The sequence below is a fragment of the Lynx rufus genome, unplaced genomic scaffold (assembly GCF_022079265.1).
Source record: "Lynx rufus isolate CCGP_SWC_20201006 ecotype Redwood Valley unplaced genomic scaffold, mLynRuf1.p SCAF_9, whole genome shotgun sequence".
Lineage (NCBI taxonomy): Eukaryota > Metazoa > Chordata > Mammalia > Carnivora > Felidae > Lynx > Lynx rufus.
The window spans coordinates 99,666,597-99,687,186 of NW_025814897.1; the positions used below are offsets into that span (position 1 = coordinate 99,666,597).

General features: G+C 50.4%; 1 protein-coding gene across 1 annotated transcript; it reads right to left on the reverse strand.

The window, feature by feature from the left end:
* Nucleotides 1–271: 271 nt before the first annotated feature.
* On the reverse strand, nucleotides 272–19,600 carry RAPSN (receptor associated protein of the synapse). The gene is made up of 9 exons (XM_047072479.1): nucleotides 19,529–19,600; nucleotides 10,406–10,609; nucleotides 9,562–9,900; nucleotides 3,836–3,994; nucleotides 3,224–3,322; nucleotides 3,025–3,147; nucleotides 2,462–2,515; nucleotides 1,039–1,238; nucleotides 272–583 (listed from the first exon to the last, which is right to left on the reverse strand). The coding sequence occupies exons 2-9, from the start codon at nucleotides 10,595–10,597 to the stop codon at nucleotides 511–513; spliced, it is 1,239 nt and encodes a 412-aa protein (XP_046928435.1). The 5' UTR covers nucleotides 10,598–10,609; nucleotides 19,529–19,600; the 3' UTR covers nucleotides 272–510.
* Between the last annotated feature and the right edge of the window lie 990 nt (nucleotides 19,601–20,590).

Genomic DNA, 20,590 nt, shown 5'->3' on the forward strand with positions numbered 1-20,590 from the left:
CAACCCGGAGATCAAGAGTTGCTGGCTCCATCGACTGAGCCAGCCAGGCACCCCTATCATTCTCCACTTTAGATAAATGTGTGGATGATCATAGAGGCTATGTGACTTGCTCAAGGTTGTTCGGTGAGTCAGTGTCAGCACAGGGGCTGCTGACCCCAAATTCACACTTGTCAGAGTTGCCTGACAGGAGTCAAGAAGACCAGTTGGAGAAGAAGAAGCTGTCCTGTCTGTGCTGGCCACAGCACACCCACAAAGAGTCAGAATCGCTGGGTTCAAGTACAAACAGTTTATTTTTCTATAAAGAGCAAAGTACAAAGAGTCAGGGAGGGCAGCTGAGCCTGGACGAGCAACAGTGGGCAGGCCCTGGGCCCTGACTGAGGTTGGAGGAGGCCCCGGCGGCTGCCCCAGGAGTAAAGAGGGTCCAAGGCATGGCCAGTCAGGGGACCCCCGCACGGTGGTGGAGAAAGAGCATGGGGAAGTGAGGCAGAAGCCCGAGACTGCTGGTGGGACTCACACAAAGCCAGGCTTCATGGATGAGCGGCGGCAGTTGGGGCAGCTGCGTGTCCCATTGTTCTGCAGGCACCTGGGGACGCGAAGGGCTCTGTCCACTCACTGAACCCATGCTTCCGTCCTGGGCCTGGGCTCTCTCTCCTCCCCTCCCCTCTGTAGGAGCTGGGAAGGTGTCTAAGCAGAGGGTAGGGCCCCCTGGATCCTGCTTGCCCCTGGCACTCTGTCCTGAGCCTTCCAGAAGGCCAGGAGTCAGGAGATCGGCATGGAGGCCGGTACCTGTGTAGCCCTGGGTGTCTGAATCTCATGGCCTTTGAGAGGCCTCTCTGAATTCTCTTTGGGGAGGATAATGGCCACCTCAAAGGGCTGCTGGGAGGATTCACTGAGTTAATACAGGGGAAGCACTTAGGGCAGGCTTGGAATGCAGAAAGCACTATGTTCAGCGTCACTATCATGGTTAGGCCAGCTGGGGCCCTAGCGTACCCCAAAGGGACCCTGGGTGCCCCCTGCCCACCGGCCAGGAGCCCTCACCTGAGATGGAAGATGTGGGAGCAGGGCAGGGCCTGCAGCCGGCTGTTCCTCTCGCCTATGGACTCGCCGCACAGGCCGCAGTAGAGCTCCGTCTCCTCCACGCACTCATGGAAGCGCACTACATGCGCACGCAGCTCCCTCTGCAGCCCCTTGCTGCGATAGATGCTCTCGCTCAGGCAGTGCAGCTTGAGTTGGCTCAGCTGGGGCCGGCAGGGACGGGAGGGTGGGTGTAGGGGACAAGACCAAGTCACTACTGGAGAGCCTCCCTCCTTGTCCAGCCCCAGAGGCTGTCCCCGAGGGACCACCAGGCAGTCAGGACCCACAGGGTCCGGTCCTGGCTGCGTTCTGGCCTTCCTGATGGGCCTAGGAAAAAACGTCTTGCCCTCCCTGGGCCTTTGTTTCCCCTCATGCAGAATGAGCAGGTGGATGAAGTAGGTGGTCCTCACCCCTAGAACTAGCTGGGAATCCAATGTTTTTGAAGCATTTTATTGACAAAATCTGCTGCAAGGACTCTGTAATAATTGATTTGCTGTCCTGTTTTTGTTAATTAAATATATACACCACCTCATCAGCATTTCTGGCCAACCTGAGATATGTGGGTAAAACTGGGTATAATCTAGCCAAAACCAAAGATATTTGGCATTTTAGTTGGGATGTACACCGGATCCCAGAGGATTTCACATCTTCTAGAAGACTTGAAGAAACACTGAATCTATTTTCAACATTTAAAGGTTTGGATACAGTTATTAAATTTGAGAGGCCACATGCACTATGGAAGGAACATGGGCTTTGGAGTTAAGACAGACCAGGTCCCGGGGCACCTGGGGGCTCAGTCGGTTGAGTGTCTGACTTCTGCTCAGGTCATGATCTCACGATTCGTGAGTTCAAGCCTCACACTGTGCTGATAGCACAGAGCCCACTTCGGATCATCTGTCCCCTTCTCTCTCTGCCCCTCCCCCGCTCGTGCCCTCTCAAAATACAGAAAACATTAAAAAAAAAAAAAACTGACCAGGTCCCAAGTGTGGGACCTGGAGCACCTCTCTGAGCCTCACTTTCCTCAGCTGTAAAATGGGGCTTGCAGTACCCAACTTGCAGGGAGATAGTGATGACTGGGATCAATACCCAGAAGAACCTGTGTGTGCCCAGTTCTCAGTGGGTGGGGGGCCCACTGTTAGGGGTTTTAATGCCCATCAAGCTCTGAGGACTTCTGATCTCCTCTGAGCTATGGAATTCTTGCCCTGCCCTCTAAAGTGCTCTCTGTGTGGAAGAGAAACAGCCAGGGTCTGGGAACGGGTGGGGGCAACTCCTGGAGATCCAAAAGGGCTCAGGGCATGTGTGGGCTCTCAGCACAGCCCTCCCCACACACCCAAGATCCCACCTTGGGCTCTTGACTCCAGACCCAGAAGACAGAATCAGGTCTGACCTTGTTCCCCACTTCCTCGGCCAGGTCCTGGGCTTTCTCGATGGCATCCAGAGCCTGGAAGACACGGGCCAGGGCTGCAGGCAGAGCTGTCTGACAGAGGCCCTGGCTCACAGGAAAGGGAGGGCTAGGGAGGGGTGGGCCTGGGGAGGGAGCTGGGCAGCTGCCCTGTGTGTGCAGGTAGCAGAAGGAGGCTGGAGCACAGTCACAGAGCTCTATGGGCAAGTCACCTGCTGCCTCAGTTTACTCAGATACAGAATAGGAAGAACATTTCTGTCTCTTTGGGTGTCGTGAAATCACGAAAGCAGTTAAGGCATCCTGAATTCAAATCCAGTTCTGGCCCTTTACTAGCTGTGGGTCTGGGCACCTCATGGGCCTTCTCTGAGTCGGGAAAATGACTTGGAATGTACCCACCTCATGGGATTCGGGTGAGGCTGACGTCAGACAAAGTGTCCGAAAGAGTCCTGCCCAGAACCAGCCCCACAGATTTCTGGGTGACCCACCCACTGGCTCCAAATAGGGGCAGTGGGGAAAGCCGGGAACGGTAGGAAGGAGATCGACCTCACCTTGTCCAGTGCCTTCCTGGCTATCCAGCATTTGGCCACACCCAGCAGCACCTGCACCTGCCCCAGGCGGTTTCCAATCTCAGTCATGATGCTCATGGCGGAGTCGTACCTGGGGAAGGCTGTCTGCACAGCCAGGTGGAGGGTGGAGTCGGACTGGGCCAGGCCTACAACCCCTCCCTCCGCTCTCCAGTGACCTCACCTCCAGGTCCCCACGGCTCCGGTGGATGTCAGCAAAGCAGAGCAGGCAGAGTGCCTGTAGTGGCCGGTCCCCATGCTGCAGTGCAATCTTCATAGACTCCTGTGAGGGAGGCTGGTCACTCAGGCCTGCTCATCTGCCCACCACTGGGGTGTCATCGCTCAGTGGGACCCGCTGACAAGGGTGGCCAGGGATCGCCAACATCCTCAGAGCCCAGTACACCTAGCACCGTGCTGAGGCCCCGCGCGCTGAACCACGGAGGCCTCGCGACACTCAGGGGAGTGGACACTGAGGCTTAGAGAGCAGAAGTGATTTGATCAAGGCCACCCGGCTAGCAAGTGGCAATGCTAGGATTTGAACCCAGGTCAGTGGACCTCCAGAGACTGGCTCTCTTCCTACTTAAAGTGTCCCACAGAGGGTGTGTCTGGGGTGGGCAGAGGGAAGGGCCTGGAAGGGAGTGAGGTTTGGGGATGGTGGAATAAACGCATCCTTCAGGGGCTCTTACAGAAGCCAGGCCAAGGGCAGATCTTGGGGCCCTCAGTGGGTTGATGTGGAAGGAGGACACCCTGGCCCACACCACCACCCTCCACCTGCCTCCCTTCCCTCCTGCCCCACCTCACAACACTCCATGGCGCTGCCCAGGTGGCCCAGCAGGCGATACGCCACGGCCATGTGGTACTGGCTCATGGCCCGGTACTTGAGGCTCCAGCCTTTGCCGTAGTCGTTAACGAGCTCTGCGGCCTTGCAGGGGAAGAACAGGGCTTTCTCGTAGTCCTGCGGGGGACACAGAGAGGAGGTGGGACAAGATGGGACACACTGAATGGCAGGAGCTGCCTCTAAGTCAAGGGCTCCAGGGTCTGGCTTCTCCAGGAACCAAGGGTACCCACAGGCCCCACCGGCGTTCAGTCATTCCTTTGAGAATCCAGGGATAGAGTGATCCCGGCAGGGGGAACAGCCGGTGCAAATGTGTGGGCTCCGTGAACTTTCATCTGGTTTGCTGATGGATCCCAAGAGCCTAGCACAGTTCTTGGCACTTAGTAGACACATCATGACTATTGTTGAATGAAGGAATGAATGAGAAGGTATTCATTCTCCTCACTGGGTCCCAATGGGGCCCCTTAGCTTCAGAGACACGTGGCAGGGAGAGTACCAGACACCCCACCCCTAGCATCTGCCCCCTGGTACCCAGAGCGGGTGCTCACCGAAGGCTCAGTGACCGATTGCCAGCGCAGTCTGCTCCGAAGAACAGACCACTGAGGCAAAGAAATCACTCCCTTGTCCTTTCTTGCTCCTCCAACCTCCAAATCAGGAGGTGATGCCAATGTCCTCAGGGAAAACAGAAGAAAATCAAAAAGGACTCTCCCCTCTCCACCTTCTCCACCTAATCCGCGAGATCGACCACTCTCTGCCTCCCTCCTGCCACCGTGGAGGAGGGTTCCCGGCTCCCACAGATGTCAGTCCCTCCATGGAGCTCTGGAACAAATCCCCCGTCTCTTTCAACTCGATCATGCCCATCGGTGTACAAACACATCCTGGTGTTTCTTACCTCATTAGAGAAAATAAATCAAAATCAAACAACCTTCTTTTGACCTCATGTCCCCCTTCAGCTACAGCCCCATTGCTCTGTTCTTTCTCATAGAATATCTGTGTGATCTCTCGCTTAATATCTAACAAGCATCTCCCAGTTAATATGACTGAAAGAGAATTCTCGATAATTCCAATAAAAACCAGTTCCTCACAAATTTTGTTACATACTTTTTAGTTTTATTTAGTTAAGTAATCTTTACGCAACATGGGTCTGGAACTCAGGACCCCAAGGTCAAGAGTCACATGCTCCACCAACTGAGCCAGCCAAGTGCCCCTTGTTAGATACTTTTTAATTTGAAGACATGTAAATGTTTTATAGCTTCAATTTTTTTTTATTTTTTTTTAAATCCTAAATAAAAGGGGGCAACTGGGTGGTTCAGTCAGTTGGGCGTTGGACTCCTGATTTAGACTCAGGTCATGATCCTAGGATCGTGGGTTTGAGCCCCACATCGGGTTCTGTGCTTAACGTGGAGCCTGCTTAAGATTTCCTCTCTCTCTCCCTCTACCCCTCTCCCTCACTCACATTCTCTCTCTTAAAAAAAAAAGAAAGAAAAGGAAAAAGAAAATTTAAATAAATGACCCTAATTGCGTATCATCATACTAATATTCTAATTAATTATAATATTTAATTATACTATTATTATAATGATACTGCAATATAATATTAAATATAATTCTATAATATATTATTACATTATAATGTATTATATTAACATAACCACACAGAAAAAATTATTTCAGATGACCTTGGTATATATGTAGTTGGACAGTTCATCCATAGTAGAATATATGATAAAGACAAAAGAATAGCAAAGAAATCTTTTATTTATTTTTTAATTTTTTTAATGTTTTTATTTATTTTTGAGACAGAGAGAGACAGAGCATGAACGGGGGAGGGTCAGAGAGAGAGAAGACACAGAATCTGAAACAGGCCTCAGGCTCCCAGCTGTCAGCAGAGCCCGACGCGGGGCTCAAACTCATGGACCGCGAGAACATGACCTGAACTGAAGTCAGACGCTTAACCGACTGAGCCACCCAGGCGCCCCAAACAGCAAAGAAATCTTAAACATCTTTCAGTTGTCTTTTTCTTTTAAGTAATATTGGTATTGTCTTTTGAAAGTACTTTGTGTATTTTGTGTGTTAAAATACGTAATTATGTTGCTAAAAGTCAACACTTTCAGCCTAAGAGAAAAGAAAATCAAGATTAAAATAAATTACGGAAAATCCTGAAACATTAGATTTGAATTGCAAATATTAGCATAAACTTCAGTTGTCTTGGCAACTAAAAAGATTTAGAAGCCATGACAACCCAGTTGCAATGAGCACCTTGAGAACCCACGTTTGGTCTTTAATACAATTTCCCACTAAAAACAGCCCAGAGAAATGGCTAATTCCAGGTCTGGGGCAGCAAATATACAAAATGAGCCTGAGACAGCTTATTCTTCCAGAAAACAAGAACACTTTCAGTGTTTAAATGAAGTCTTGCCAAAAGGACACAGGAGCCATAGTGAAGGAATTCTGGTAACTAAAGTTAAGATAATTTGACCCTTGTAGGGGCGCCTGGGTGGCTCGGTTGGTTAAGCGTCCGACTTGGCTCAGGTCATGATCTCACAGTCTGTGAGTTCGAGCCCCGCGTCGGGCTCTGTGCTGACAGCTCGGAGCCTGGAGCCTGCTTGGGATTCTGTGTCCCCCTTCCCCTCAGCTCCTCCCCTGCTCACACTCTGTCTCTGTCTCAAAAAAAAAAAAAAAAAAAAAAAAATTAAAAAAAAAAAGATAATTTGACCATTGCAAAGAACAATATTGAAATTAACTGAAGACTATCGAATATTTTTTTAAAATCCAGGATTTTATAATGATACTCCAAAAGAAGAAAGCAAAACAAATAAGTGATCTGATCCTCGAAGGCAGCTATGACAATTCCTTATTAAAAAAGTGGTAATGAAAGGAAAGAGGAAGGTACTTATTCCACCTTTCCTGTAGGAGCTGTGTTTCAGAGGAGCCAATTAGCCCCACGTGAAGGGGGAGAGTTCGTCCTTCCCGAGAAATCCGGGCAGCAATTATAGAAGGAATGGTAAGAGCTTGGAAATCGCCATTTCATTACAGTTGAAATAAGAGAAGTGATTCAGGCAACAAACATCACTAGATGCTAAAACCGTTATGGAAAATGTTACTGCAGAACTGAATATTCACAGGGAGCCACAGTGTCAACACCCCAAGCTCACCTGCTGGTCACGAAAAGAGAAATGCGACCCCTCAAACAGAGGGATCAGGCTGTCGCCCCCTCTATCGGATTTGATACAACACGAGGTGAGCAGCAGGGCTTACACAGTCTTCTTACCAAAAAGCTGTGACCTGACTCTTCCCAAGTCATTAAGTTCCAGTTCCCAGGGGGCAAAGGAGAGAAAAAAAACCAAGTCAAAGGACTCCTTGCGGAAGCAATGGGACAGTGAGATGAAACGTGTTACAGGGCAATGAGTGCCTTCTTCGATAAAAATTATAAAGAGGCACCTGGGTGGCTCAGTCGGTTAAACATCTGACTTCAGCTCAGGTCATGATCTCCCCGATCATGGGTTCGAGCCCTGCATCGTGCTCTGTGCTGACAGCTTGGAACCTGCTTCAGATTCTGTCTCTCTCTCGCTCTCTCTCTCTCTCTCTCTGCCCCTCCCCCCCGTCTCAAAAATAAATAAAACTTTGTTAAACATTTTAAATCATAGACAATAAAGGGGAGAAATTTTCTGTTGGAAAAGACTTAAGGGACGTATTCCTGCTGCACATGTGCCTCTTACTTGTGTTCCAATTTATAGAAGCTGAGGGTAAAGGCGTGTTTTCAGCATAAGCAGAGAAATTTATAATTGTGATTATGTAAGAAAGTGTCCTTATATAAGAAAATGTCTTTTTTTTTCTTTCAGGGATACATACTGAACTACTTTGGGGTAAAATACCACGATATCTCTAATTTCATTATCATAACACTTCAGTTAAAATATGTAAGTCAACTATGGCAAAATATTAATAATTGTTAAATCTAAGTGGGTATATGCAGATTCATTATAGTATTCTATTTTCCTATATGGTTAATTTTCTTTGTAATAAAAAAGGTTTTGAGACACCTCGTCCCTCTCCCATCCTATCAAATCTCACTGAATGGATTCTTCAAAAAATTTTTTTTAAGTTTATTTATTTTGAGAGAGAGAGAGCATGAGCACAAGCCAGGGAGGGGCAGAGAGAAGGAGAGACAGAATCCCAAGCAGGCCCCTGGCCATCAGTGCAGAGCCCCATGTGGGGCTCTAACCACTAACCCACAAGATCATGACCTGATCTGAGATCAAGAGTCTGATGCTTAACCCACTGTGCCACCCAGGTGGCCCTGAATGGATTCTTCATACACCTAGTTGCTGAAAACAAAATCCTCGGTGTTGTCCTGGCTGACTCTCATCTCCTCACACCCCACCTCCAGTTCATCAGCATTTACACACCCAGTTACCCCCAGATTTATTAAGCATCTACTGTATGCCAGGCATCAACGCCCCCCTCCCCCCGCTCCCGTGGGCCAAGAGCAGCCTGGATGCCTTGGGGTCCCAGGAGAACCGACACTGGACCAGAAAGAAGCCTGTGGTCACTGCCTCCATCAGTTCATTCGCAATCTGCCTTCTCCCCTCCCCCCCTCCTTACCTCTTGGACCTCCCCACCTCCTACCTCCTTCTCACACACCTGCTGCCGTCATGCTGGCCTCCATCAGCCCTGGAACATGCCAGCTATTTCCCTTTCCTGCCCCGCCCAGAGCAGGGTTTTGCTTTAGCTGTTGTCTCCTTTTTCATGCCTTTGCCAGATTTCAGCATGGCTCACCCTCTCGTCTGCTTCCAATCACCAGGCTGATGCCACCTCTATGAAGCCTTCCAATCACCCTATTTGAAGCTGCAACACTCCATCCTTGGCACTTCCCACCCCCTTTTCCTTCTTTCCTTTCTCCTGAGCACTTTCTCCTCCCCCTCCTCCTCCTCCTCCTCCTCCTCCTCCTCCTTCTTCTTCTTCTTCTTCTTCTTCTTCTTCTTCTTCTTCTTCTTCTTCTTCTTAATGTTTACATATTCATTTTGAGGGAGAGAAACAGAGAGAGAGAGAGAATCCCTAGCAGCCTCTGCACTGTTGGCACGGAGTCTACGTGGGGCTCCAGCCCACAAACTGAGAGATCAAGACCTGAGCCGAAATCAAGGTTCGGATGCTTAACTGACTGAGCCATCCAGGTGCCCCTCTCCTAAGCACTTTCTAGCATGCTGTATGATTGACTTACTGATGGTGTTTATTTGTTGTTTTCTAAAATGCAACCTTTACAAGGCCAGAGGCTTTGTTGTTGTTTTCCCTGCTTGCATCCCAAGCCAACAGAGCCCGGCAATACATATTTGATGAATGAATTCTTACAACCATGCTGGAGGGTGGGCCCTATTCTCCCTCATTTTATAGCTGCACCTACCAAGGTTCAGAGAGGAAAGGTGCTGTGTCCAAGATCACACAGCAAAACACATGGCAGTGCGGGTTCCTGGCCTGTCCTCACACAGGAGCCTCCCATTTCCCAGGAAGACAGACAGACCAAGGTTTGAATTCTGTCTCTGCCCTTCCTGGTGAGTCTTTACCGTCCCTCTCAGACTCTCCTACGTGGGAGAACTCAGCAAGGTCCTGAATGGAGAGCGGGGCTTGTGCGAGGGTGTCAGGGGACAGGTGCCCTCCGCCGCCCTCCCTCCCCCTGGGCCCAGGCCCACCTTGACCTGGGCATAGAAGCTGCCCAGGCTGCAGCAGACACGGCACTCGAGCATGGCATCATCGTTGTTGTGGGCATAGCGCAGGGCCTTCTCGAAGCTCTCCAGGGCCTTCTGGAAGAGGCTGAGGCCCAGAAAGGCATTGCCCATGCTCAGGCTGACCTGGCCTCCGAGCTGAGCGCCTGCCCTGGTGCCAGGCAGGCCGAGGCAGGTCTTGCAGTAGGAGACGGTCTTGTGAAACTCACACAGCTTCTCGTTGCTGCGCGCCAGGTTCAGGTAGCTCTCCAGAAGGAAGTCAGCATCCTCCAGCTCCCGAGCGGTGTCGATCTGCACCACAGCGAACTGCCAGGAGGGCGGGGGCAGGTGTCTTCCACTTGGACTCTGAGCCTCCGACCCAAACCTCCTCCCTGCCTCACAGCCGAGGCCTAGGACCCAGCCCCCCGGCTCGGACCCAGCCCGGCCTCAGATGAGTTCTCTGCTCCCCAGCCATAGGCGAGAAGTGTCAGCCCTGAAGCCAAACTCAGATCCATAGCTTTCACCTTTCGGCCGGAGGCTACATGGGCCTCCCACCCCCGGCCCCAAACCTGGATCTCCACGTCCCCTGGGGTTCCGACTCGGAATCCCAAACGGGAAGTCTGGAGCCTTCTCAGACCTGGCCTGGAGATCCTCAAACTCTGAAGCTAAGAAGTTCGGTCTCCGTTTCAGACACCCAAATTCAAGGCCACAGGGCCCTAGATGGGACTCAGAGCCCCCCACGGGGCCGTGCTGCTAGCCCACGGGACGCGGGGGAGTCTGAGGAGGCGGGAGGGTCGGGAGCCGGGGTTGGGGGGGAGCCAGCCAGGCCCACCTTCAGCATCTCTTTGTAGCGGCCCATCTCCGAGTGCGCCGTGACCAGGCAGCCCAGCACGCGGAAGCGCCCCACGAGGTCCGCGCTCTTCTCCAGCACCTTCATCCACACGTGCAGCGCCTTCTCTGTCTGGTTGGACTGGTACAACTGGAGCCCCTTCTCGATCTGCTGCTTCGTCTGGTCCTGCCCCATCCTTCCAGAGCCCTGCCCGGCACACGGAGAGATCCTGGTGGCTACGGGCTTCTAGGCACTCATGGCGGGGACCACGGTGCCGGCTGCCCACGGAGCCACGGGCAGGAAAGCAGCACCAGGCAGGAGGCGAGCAGGGCCTGGATGGAGAGCGGGCGCCACCCTGGGAACAAAGCTGGTGCGGCCCCTGATCGCAGCTGTCCCTGCCAGTTGGGGCCACGTGGCCGCTGAGGAATGTGAGCCACAATGTCACGCGGGCCTCTGCTGCACCCACCCCAAGCTGGGAGCTGGCTGCCCAGGGATGCAGGCACCCTGCTCCCTGGGCAGCCCCGTGGGTGTCTCTTCGGCACCTCTGAAACTGGCCCCAACTCCCCTGGCAGGACAGGCCCTCCCCGGAGCCTGGCCAAGGAGCTGCCTCCAGAGGTGGGCTGAGGAAGCAGGGATGAAGTGAGGCGGGTGGCCAGCCCCGAGCCCTGCCCCTCCCCATCGCAACCTTCCCCCTAGACCCACCCTCCCCCAGGATTTGTTTCTGTGATTCTCCGGGCACTGCACCGAGGCCTCTTACACACGCACATGCCCACACTGTCCCCAACACCGAGTGCTTACTCACAGTATGACCCGAGCCTTGTGATTCACCCCTGCGCCTCAGCTTCCTCGTGTCAGATGAGGATAATAACAGGCTAATAAACCCTAACTCACAGGGTTGTTAGGAGGCAGCATAGGGTAGTGGGGAACAGCGTGGACTCTGGAGCCAGGATGATTCTGCCATTTATTAGCTGTGTGGGCCGTGTGACTTTGGGCAAGAGTACCGTTACCTACCTCGGTGGATTGTTAGAACTCAGCGTTGAAGAAGATGTAGAAAAGCAAGAGGTCACCCCCGCTGTGTCCACCTGCTCCATGGCACACTACCCACCAGGGATAGGAGTTGACCCTTGAACATTTAAAAAGTGTCCCAATTCCAATCCCCTTCCCAGTTTGGAAAAGTTCCTAATAATGTGCTTTAGTGCCAGACACTGTGGAGAAGGGCAACATCTTTTCTAAAATTTATTTTATTTTTTTATTTCGAGAGAGAGAGAGCATGCAAGGGGGGAGAGGGGCAGAGGGAGAAAGAGAGACAGAGAGAGAGAGAGAGAGAGAGAGAGAGAGAGAGAGAGAGAATCTTAAGCAGACTCCATGCTCAGCACAGAGCCTGACGTGGGGTTCGATCCCACAACCCTGGGATCATGACCTGAGAGGAAACCAAGAGTCAGACACTCAACCAACTGAGCCACCCAAGCCACCTGCCCTTCTTTTTTTTTTAGATTAAAAAATTTTTGAATATAAGTTTAATGTTTTTTCTTAATTTTTTTAAATTTATTTTTGAGAGACAGAGACAGTACGCGAGTTGGGGAGGGGCAGAGAGAGAGGGAGACACAGAATCCGAAACAGGCTCCAGGCTCTGAGCTGTCAGCACAGAGCCTGATGCAGGGCTCAAACCCATGAACCACGAGATCATGACCTGAGCTGAAGTTGGACGCTTAACCGACTGAGCCACCCAGGCGCCCCTAAAAATTTTTGAATATAAGTTTACTTAAAGCAGTAGGTTCTCAGAGAGAGAGAGAGAGAGAGAGAGAGAGAGAGAGAGAGAGAGAGTACAAGCAGTAGAGGGAGAAAGAGAATCCCAAGCAGGCTCTGTGCCCAGTGTGGGGCCTGACACAGGGCTTGACCTGAGGACCCTGAGATCACGACCCAAGCTGAAACCAAGAGTCAGACGCTCAACCAACTGAGCCACCCAGGCACCTTATGTAGAGCTGTCTTATATTGACATCTATTTGGAGAGCAGCACGTCTTAAATAGAGAGCAGACGCTTGAAATATTGGGGGTCCTAGTATTGAGACACTCTAGGTGACAGGGCCCTGCCAATCCCACCAGCTCGTCTCCCCTGATTTTTCTCGTTCTTCTCTGCACACCAGGCTCTTTCTTGCCCCAGAGCAAAGATCCTTCTTTCAGGATGAACAGAGTTTTTAGTATATTCACAAATTTGTGCATTGATCACCATTAATTCCAGAATATTTTTACCACGTCAAAAAGAAGCCCCATACTGATGAGAAGTCACTCTATCCCCCCCATTATGGCTGAATTGGTGCCCTCCCTGATCCATATGTTGAAGACTTACCCCTAGATGGGATGCACTTAGAGACACCATCTTTTTTTTCAATTTTTTTTAATGTTTATTAAGTTTTGAGTGAGAGACAGAGTGTGAGTGGGGGAGGAGCAGAGAGAGAGGGAGACACAGAATCTGAAGCAGGCTACGTGCTCTGAGCTGTCAGCACAGAGCTCAATGCGGGGCTCGAGCTCACAAACCGTGAGATCATGACCTGAGCTGAAGTCGGACGCTTACCAACTGAGCCACCCAGGCGCCCCATAGACACCATCTTTAAAGAGGTAAAATGAAGTCATTAGGGAGGGCCCTAACCTAATATGACTAGTGTCATAAGAGAGAGATCAGGACACAGACACACATTGTAAGACCAAGTGAGGACATAGAAAAAAGACAGCCATCTTACAAGTCAAGGAGAGAGGCCTCAGGAGGAACCCACCCTTTCAACACTTGATCTCTGACTTCTGGCTTCTAGAACTTTAGAAAATAAATTCCTACTGTTTAAGCCACTCAGTCTATGGTACTTTGTTATGGCAGCCCGAGCAAATTAATACACCCCACAACCACTATCTACTGTCTTTTTAAAAAATTATTTTTATTATTTTTTATTTTTAAAGTCTATTTAGTTTTGAGAGAGAGAGAGAGAGAGAGAGAGAGAGAGAGAGAGAGAGAACAAGCAGGGGAGGGGCAGGGAGAGGGAGAGAGAAAATCCCAAGCAGGACCCACACTGTCAGCACAGAGCCCAATGCAGGCAGGGCTCGAACTCATGAACCAAGAGACCATGACCTGACCTGAAATCAAAAGTCAGACAGTTGGGCACCTGGGTGGCTCAGTCGGTGAAGTGTCTGACTTCAGCCTAGGTCGTGGTCTCACCGTTCCCGAGTTTGAGCCCCGTGTCGGGCTCTGTGCTGACAGCTCAGAGCCTGTTTCAGATTCTGTGTCTCCCTCTCTCTCTGCCTCTCCTCAACTCGCTCTCTGTCTCTATCTCTCAAAAATAAATAAACATAAAAAAAAAAAAAAAGGTTGGACGCTCAACTGCCTGAGCCACCAACATCCTCCCATGTTTTCATTTTTTGTGGTGTTCAACTTCTGAGGAATTGCCAACCTGTTTGCCCCAGGGCCTTTGTACCTCTTGATTCCTTTCTTCCTCCTTACCCCAATATTCTGCCTAGTTACATTCTAGTTAGGGTGAGTCAGCTTATTATGCTCTTGTGGAGAATCACATTCCATTCTGATACAAGACTTACCTCTATAATTTTATATTCATCAATAAGGTTATTTGCTTAACATCCGTTTCCCTACTCACATGTGTGGGCATGTCTCTGTCTCATCCACCGCTGACTATCTCCAGGGCCAGGCCAGGCATGGCCACTCAATGAACATGCTGAATGAATGAATGGGAAAAGGGGGAGGAACAAAAGTAATTTTGAAATTCAAAGCAACCGCTGCAGGCTTCACAGCCAATCTGCCATGTCCTGCCTCACCCTGGGGAAACCGAGGTGTGGGCAGAGCTGGCTTCCTCTTTACTGTGAGGCACGTGGGTCCAGAGAGGGGCAATCTGGAGCAGGAGGGCTCACAGCCAGTTCAGGAGTCCATGCCCCAGGGTCACAGCGCAGCAGAGGGTGGAGAGGATGTAGGGAAAAGACCCATGGGGCCAGGCAAGGTCAGGGGCACTCCCCAGGGGGAAGTGCTCTTGAATCTCCACCACGGAACCTGGGAAAGGGGGAGAGAGGGAGTTTCGGTGGCCAGCCAAGGAGCCACTCGCACAGGAGTGTTGACTGGGATCTTCCTCTCATCTGGGAAGGTGGGTCCTTGGTGAAAGTTAACCTCCAGAGGGGAAGGAAACTGGGCCCACAGGGAAAGTGAAAGACCTAGCAGATTCACTCCCACTCAAAAGTCTAGACCTGAATTCATCTTGGTCTTTGGCAGGAAGGAAAGGACATGGGCAGCCTACATCTGCCCCAAAGGAGTCTGGGTACCTTTTGGGTCCCTGGGAACTCACATGATCTCAGAACTTGAAAACTGGGCAGGAGAAAGTTTCCCTCTGTCCCCCAGTCAGCCCTTTACGGACTACTGCACAGTTATGTCAAGGTCATGCTCCTTTAGGGCAAAGGCTGTGGTTTGTCTTTGTACCCCTAGCACCTGCACAGCCCCTGGCGAAGTGAGACCAACGGAAGAACGACAACTAAAATTTCCTGAGCTAAACATTTCCTTCAGTTTACAGATGAGGAAACTGAGGCACCGAGAGGTAATTTGACCTGCCCAAGACCACACGGCTAGAGACAGAGCAGGGACCGGATCTGAGCAGTGTGACCCCAGCGGTCCCTCTCTTAACCATGATACTGTCTCAGGAAGGAGGAGGGAGAGGGAGAAAAGTAAAGGGGAATTGGACACCCGTTTTCAGAAATCACAACAGAACCGAGGCTCTGGTCAGGGTGGCCAGAAGAAATGTATACAAAGGCGGCTCAGGAGAGGGTCAAGAGTCAAGCCTTGCTCACCAATGCATGGCAGTGAAGGCAGACAAATGGCCCCTGGAAGTCAAAAGGACAGATTGAAATGGTCCTTTCGGGGCCACTTAACCTCCCAGGGTGGTGTGGCACGGGGGCACGGAGGCTTCTACCAAGTGCCTTCTGTGTCAGGTACAAGCTACGTGCCTCACATGCTAGACCCCTGCTTTATAATCAAAAGTAGCATCAGGGGTGCCTGGGTGGCTCAGTCAGTTAAGCTTCTGACTTCGGCTCAGGTCGGGATCTCACAGCTCTTGAGTTCAAGCCCCAGTCGGGCTCTGTACTGACAGCTCAGAGCCTGGAGACTGCTTCAGATTGTGTCTCCCTCTCTCTCTCTCTGTCCCTCCCACTCTCACACTCTGTCTCTGTCTCTCAAAAATAAATAAACATTAAAAAAAAAGTAGAATATTAAGTTTGGGGCTGAAGCAGGGGTCTCAATGTGGCATGCAAAGGCTGGAGACCTCTGAGTTGGTTGGCCACATTTGTTACCTCGCAGATTTTATATAAAACTCGGCATTTTCTGCTTCTCCTGGAGACAGGAGCTCAAACACCCTCGGTCCTGGTATTCTGCAGGTCAACCAGTCAGGTAGGCAGACCAAGAATGTCTCTTTCACCCACAGCCCCCACCTCGCTCCCACTGTTTTTGCCTTGACACTGAGGCCGGGTGTCATCTGTCATCTTAGGTCGGCCTCCGTTCACTCACTTGCATTGCCTGCCTGGCCCCTGCTGCAGAAGCATGACAAATGTGACCAGAGGGGACAGTCTCAGGCCCCCTCTGCCGGGATTTGTGGGATCCTTGGGCAGTTTGTTCCTCTCGACACATTCATTTTCCTGGTTGTAAATTGGGGTATCATCTCTCTGGTAAAGTTTCTATGAAAACGAGTCATTGAACTAACACCCCTATAATGGGCCTACTGAACCTTCCTGGAATTGGCTTTTACTGTTTGTAATAGTGGAAAAACTAGAAATAATCTATGTCCAGTAGGAAAGTGGTGAAGAAACCGTGAAATGCTCTGTAGCCTCTAAAAGTGAAAGCTGTAGATGGTGGAGTACATACTGAGATGGAAGGGTGCCCGTGACATAGTAAATGAAAAATGCACGCTGCAGAACATTCTGTACATTATGACACGATCTCATTTTTATTAACAAAAATTATATATGTACATATTTTTTGTATATAGAGAGAAAAATTCTGGAAGCACACTTACCCCATCTGTTTAACAGTTATCAATGGGCTGTGGGATGGGGAAACGCTCACTTCTAACTTTTATATACTTAGGGTTTTTAGCAAGTTGAACAAGTGTTTGCCAGGGGCGGCCCTGTGCCAATCTCTCATCTTCCCAGCTCTGCTGGGTGGGTGTCTTCACTTCCATTTGGCACATGAGGAATGTGAGGCTGAGAGAATCAAGTCACTTACTTGCCCAAGGTCCCAGGACTAGTGGTCCGACCAGATTAAGAGATTCCTGAACAAATCTTTTCCCACCATACTCTAAAGCTTCTTCTATATAACTATTTAATTAAAAAAAAAAAACCTAGAACCCTAAAATGATTTTAAAAAATTTTTTTAACATTTATTTCCGAGAGACAGAGAGAGACAAAGCATGAGGCGAGGAGGGGCAGAGCGAGAGGGAGACACAGAATCCAAAGCAGGCTCCAGGCTCCGAGCGGTCAGCACAGAGCCCGATGAGGGGCTCGAACTCACGAACCTTGAGATTTGACCTGAGCCGAAGTCAGTCATTTAACCGACTGAGCCACCCAGGCGCCCCTGAAATGATTTTTTAAAAAGGTCATTGTGGGGGCACCTGGGTGGCTCAGTCAGTTGAGTGTCCAACTTTGGCTCAAGTCATGATCTTGCGGTTTGTGAGTTGGAGCCCCCCAGTGGGCTCACTGCTGTCAACGCAGAGCCTGCTTTGGATCCTCTGTCACCTTTCTCTGCCCACCCCCGCTCGTGCTCTCCCCAAAATAAACATTTTTTAAAAATTAAAAAAACTGAAAAGGTCATTGTGTCAGGCTGTGGGCACATTCAAGGATGACTGGGTCGGGGACAGTCTCAAGGCTGGAGGACCGCAGGTAGGTTCCCCTCTCTCGGAGTTCCCAGACTGCCACGGGGGCTCTCCTGCAGCACAGGGCCAAGCAGGTGCTGGCACCAACTTCCTTGTGGGACAGGGCCTCTGGGGGCTGCCTTGGGAGTTGTATTAGCAGGGCCCCTGTAAAATGGCTCTAAGGGACTTGGCTGTCATTTGTTTCAAGGCCACCGAGGCCCTACGTTGAACTCAGGTACTGGCTGGGAGCGATGTATAAACAAGGTATGAAAGGAAAGGATCCCCTTTCTTCTGGAGTGGGTGGAAATTTCGAAATCAAACTCTAATGTAATTGGGGGGCAGGGGGAGCACATCAGGAAGCTCTTGACCAAAATCAATTATCATCTTTTGGTATCTGTTCATCTTTGGGGCTCCAAGGAGCCACTGAGCCACCCAGGTGCCCCTTGAGGTGGAATTTAAACAAGGGTCCACCATAGACCCTCCCAAAGGAATATGCTCTACAGGGAGTTCAAAGTCAGGTTGACCTGGGTTAAAAACCTAACTTTCCTACTTAGAGCTATGTGACAATTGTAGCTTCTCTGTGCCTCAGTCTCCACCTTCCTATGCTGCCAGGTGCTGGGTGGAGGAGAACAGATACAATCCATAAATGGGAGTTATTTTGTCATCTTTTTAAGATTTTTTTTAACGCTTATTTATTTTTGAAAGAGACAGAGAGAGTGTGTGCGCGTGGTGGAGGGGCAGAGAAAGAGGGAGACACAGACTCCGAAGCAGGCTCCAGGCTCTGAGCTGTCAGTGCAGAGCCTGACGCGGGGCTCGAACCCGTTAACTGTGAGATCATGACCTGAGCAAAAGTTGGATGCTTAACCGACTGAGCCACTCACGCACCTTGGGAGTTGTTTTGTCTTCTTAAAGGTAAAGTAATGCTGGGGCACCGGGTGGCTCAGTTGGTGAAGCGTCCGACTCCTGATTTCGACTCAGGTCACGATCTCAGTTTGTGAGTTTGAGCCCAGTGTGCTGATAATGCAGAGCCTGCTTGGCATTCTTCTCCCCTCCGTTCCCTACCCATTCCTGGCTCAAGCGCTCTCTCTCTCTCTCTCTCTCTCTCTCTCTCTCTCTCTCTATATATATATATATATATATAAAGAAATGCAAAGTAACATCTAGAACAGTCCTGACCACTGTAACTAATTGCCGTGATGGAGATGTTCTAGGTCCCTCCACTGTCCAATGCAGGGGCCACTGGTCTCATGTAGCTTCAGGGTGAAAGTGAGGGATGAAATTTATTTTAAACAGCTACCGTGGCTAGTGAGTAATCGAACTGGACAGTGTAGACAGGCCCAGAAGACAGCCAGATTCAGGGGGAGGCAGATGGTACAGCAGGTAACAAGAGGAGCCAGGAGAGATGGAAGCGACAGGGGCTACAGACACGTGGCTGGACTGTGTGGAGAGCTCAGAAGGACCAGGAATGGCAGGAGCAGGTGGCTCCTAATGCTGAGTTGCTTTCAAGCAGGGGGAGGAAAGAACAGGCCTCGGGAGGTAGCCCAAGCGAAAGCCAGACACAAAAGGCACATATTCTATGATTGCATTTATAGGACACATCTAGAATAGGCAAATCTATAGCGCAGAAAGATTAGTGGTTGTCAGGGACTGGGGACAAGGAGGTGGTGAGAAGGGGAGTGACTGCTAATGAGTATGGGGTTTCTTTTTGGGGTGGATGAACATGTTCTAAAATTAGGCTGTGGTGATGGTTGCACAACACTAAAATCCAAAGACCTGTCCGCTCTAAGTGGGTGGATTGTAGACTATGAGATTTCTATCTCCATCAAGCTGTTTAAAAATACCAAAACCTCAGGAGGCCTCAGGTCAGTGGGACCCCCCCCCCCGACTTGGGGGTGGAGGGGGTGTTGGTGGGGATGCAGGCACGGCTCAAGTCCTGGAGCCTCAACTGCAGGAGCATCAGGATGGCTCTTCTCGGTTGAACTGTGTTCCATTTCCCCTCCCAAGACTCTGACTGATTTAAAAAGCAAGAGCCATCCCTAGAGCTGAAGCCTTTACCGGGGAAGAGAAAGTCAATGTATGCAGAAGAAATTAAACACCAGATGGTGGGGGTTGGAAAGGACTCCTGAGAGAGAAGGAAAATGCTTGAGAGAGGCAGAAGGTGCAAGAAAAAACCCTCTCTGATCCCTCCTGGAAGGGCAATGCCATCAGACATTAGTATGACATTCCCAGAGGTAAAGTCACAAACCTGGTCTCATCTCCTTCCTAATGCCTTTCTTCATCAGGGACTGAGACGCTCAGGTGAGCACACTAGGTGAAGGACCTGGGAGCCTTAGGGCAGTGTGCTGGCTGAGAAAGTTGGTGCAGAGGCTGCCTCTGTGGGGAGCTGGGAACCAGGAGTGTGGCAACACCTAGGTCCGAGGATCCTATTAAAAAATAAAAGGTGTCTGCGTGTGGGTTTTAAAAAGGAATACAGTTTTAATTAAGATACAGCTATATGATTATAGAGGTGCACAAGCCTCAATGTTATCTATTTATTTAAAGTTTATCGAGAAAGGGGAGGGGGGGGTGGAGGCGCAGAGAGAGAGGGACAGAGAATCTCAAGCAGGCTCTGTACTGTCAGCGTGGAGCCCAACACAGAGTTCGATCCCATGAACCGCGCATCATGACCTGAGCCATAACCAAGAATTGGACACTTAACTGACTGAGCCACCCAGGCATCTCAAGCCTGAATATTCTTTTAAAGGTTAAAAATAGTACTTGTGGGGGCACCTGGGTAGCTCAGTCGGTTAAGCGTCCAACTTCAGCTCAGATCGTGATCTTAGTGTTTGTGAGTTTGGGCCCCGCATCAAGCTCTCTGCTGTCAGGGCAGAGCTCACTTTGGATCCTCCGTCTCCCTCTCTCTCTGCCCCTCCCCCGCTCACACTCTCACTCTAAAATAAACATTAAAAAAAAGTTGAGGGGCACCTGGGTGGCTGTTATGCGTCCAACTTGGGCTCAGGTCAGTGGGTTCCAGCCCCACAGTGGGCTTTCTGCCTTCAGCGCAGAGCCGGCTTCAGATCCTCTGTCCCGGTTTGTCTCCCTCTGCCCCTCCCCCACTCACGTGTGTGCTCACACGCACTCTTTCAAAAAGGAATAAACATTTAAAAAAAAGGTAAACAAAACTACCTTTGGCATATTCTGTTTTGTACATTTTCAAGAGAAACAGCAGTCTAAGGACAATGTTAAATTGAAAGATGTTAAGTTGTACTTCACGTTCTATTTTTATATCAGGTTCTATCTCAGGAGAACAAGAATCCTAAGGCAAAGA

Bases quoted from the DNA above. Each gene is read 5' to 3' on its own strand.
- RAPSN (XM_047072479.1), bottom strand. From the start codon at position 10,597: ATGGGGCAGGACCAGACGAAGCAGCAGATCGAGAAGGGGCTCCAGTTG. The intron at 3,323-3,835 runs GTGGGGCAGGAG...CCTCCCTCACAG, and splicing joins GCGCCATGGAGTGTTGTGAG to GAGTCTATGAAGATTGCACT. The intron at 2,516-3,024 runs GTGAGGTCGATC...CGTGTCTTCCAG, and splicing joins CCAGGAAGGCACTGGACAAG to GCTCTGGATGCCATCGAGAA.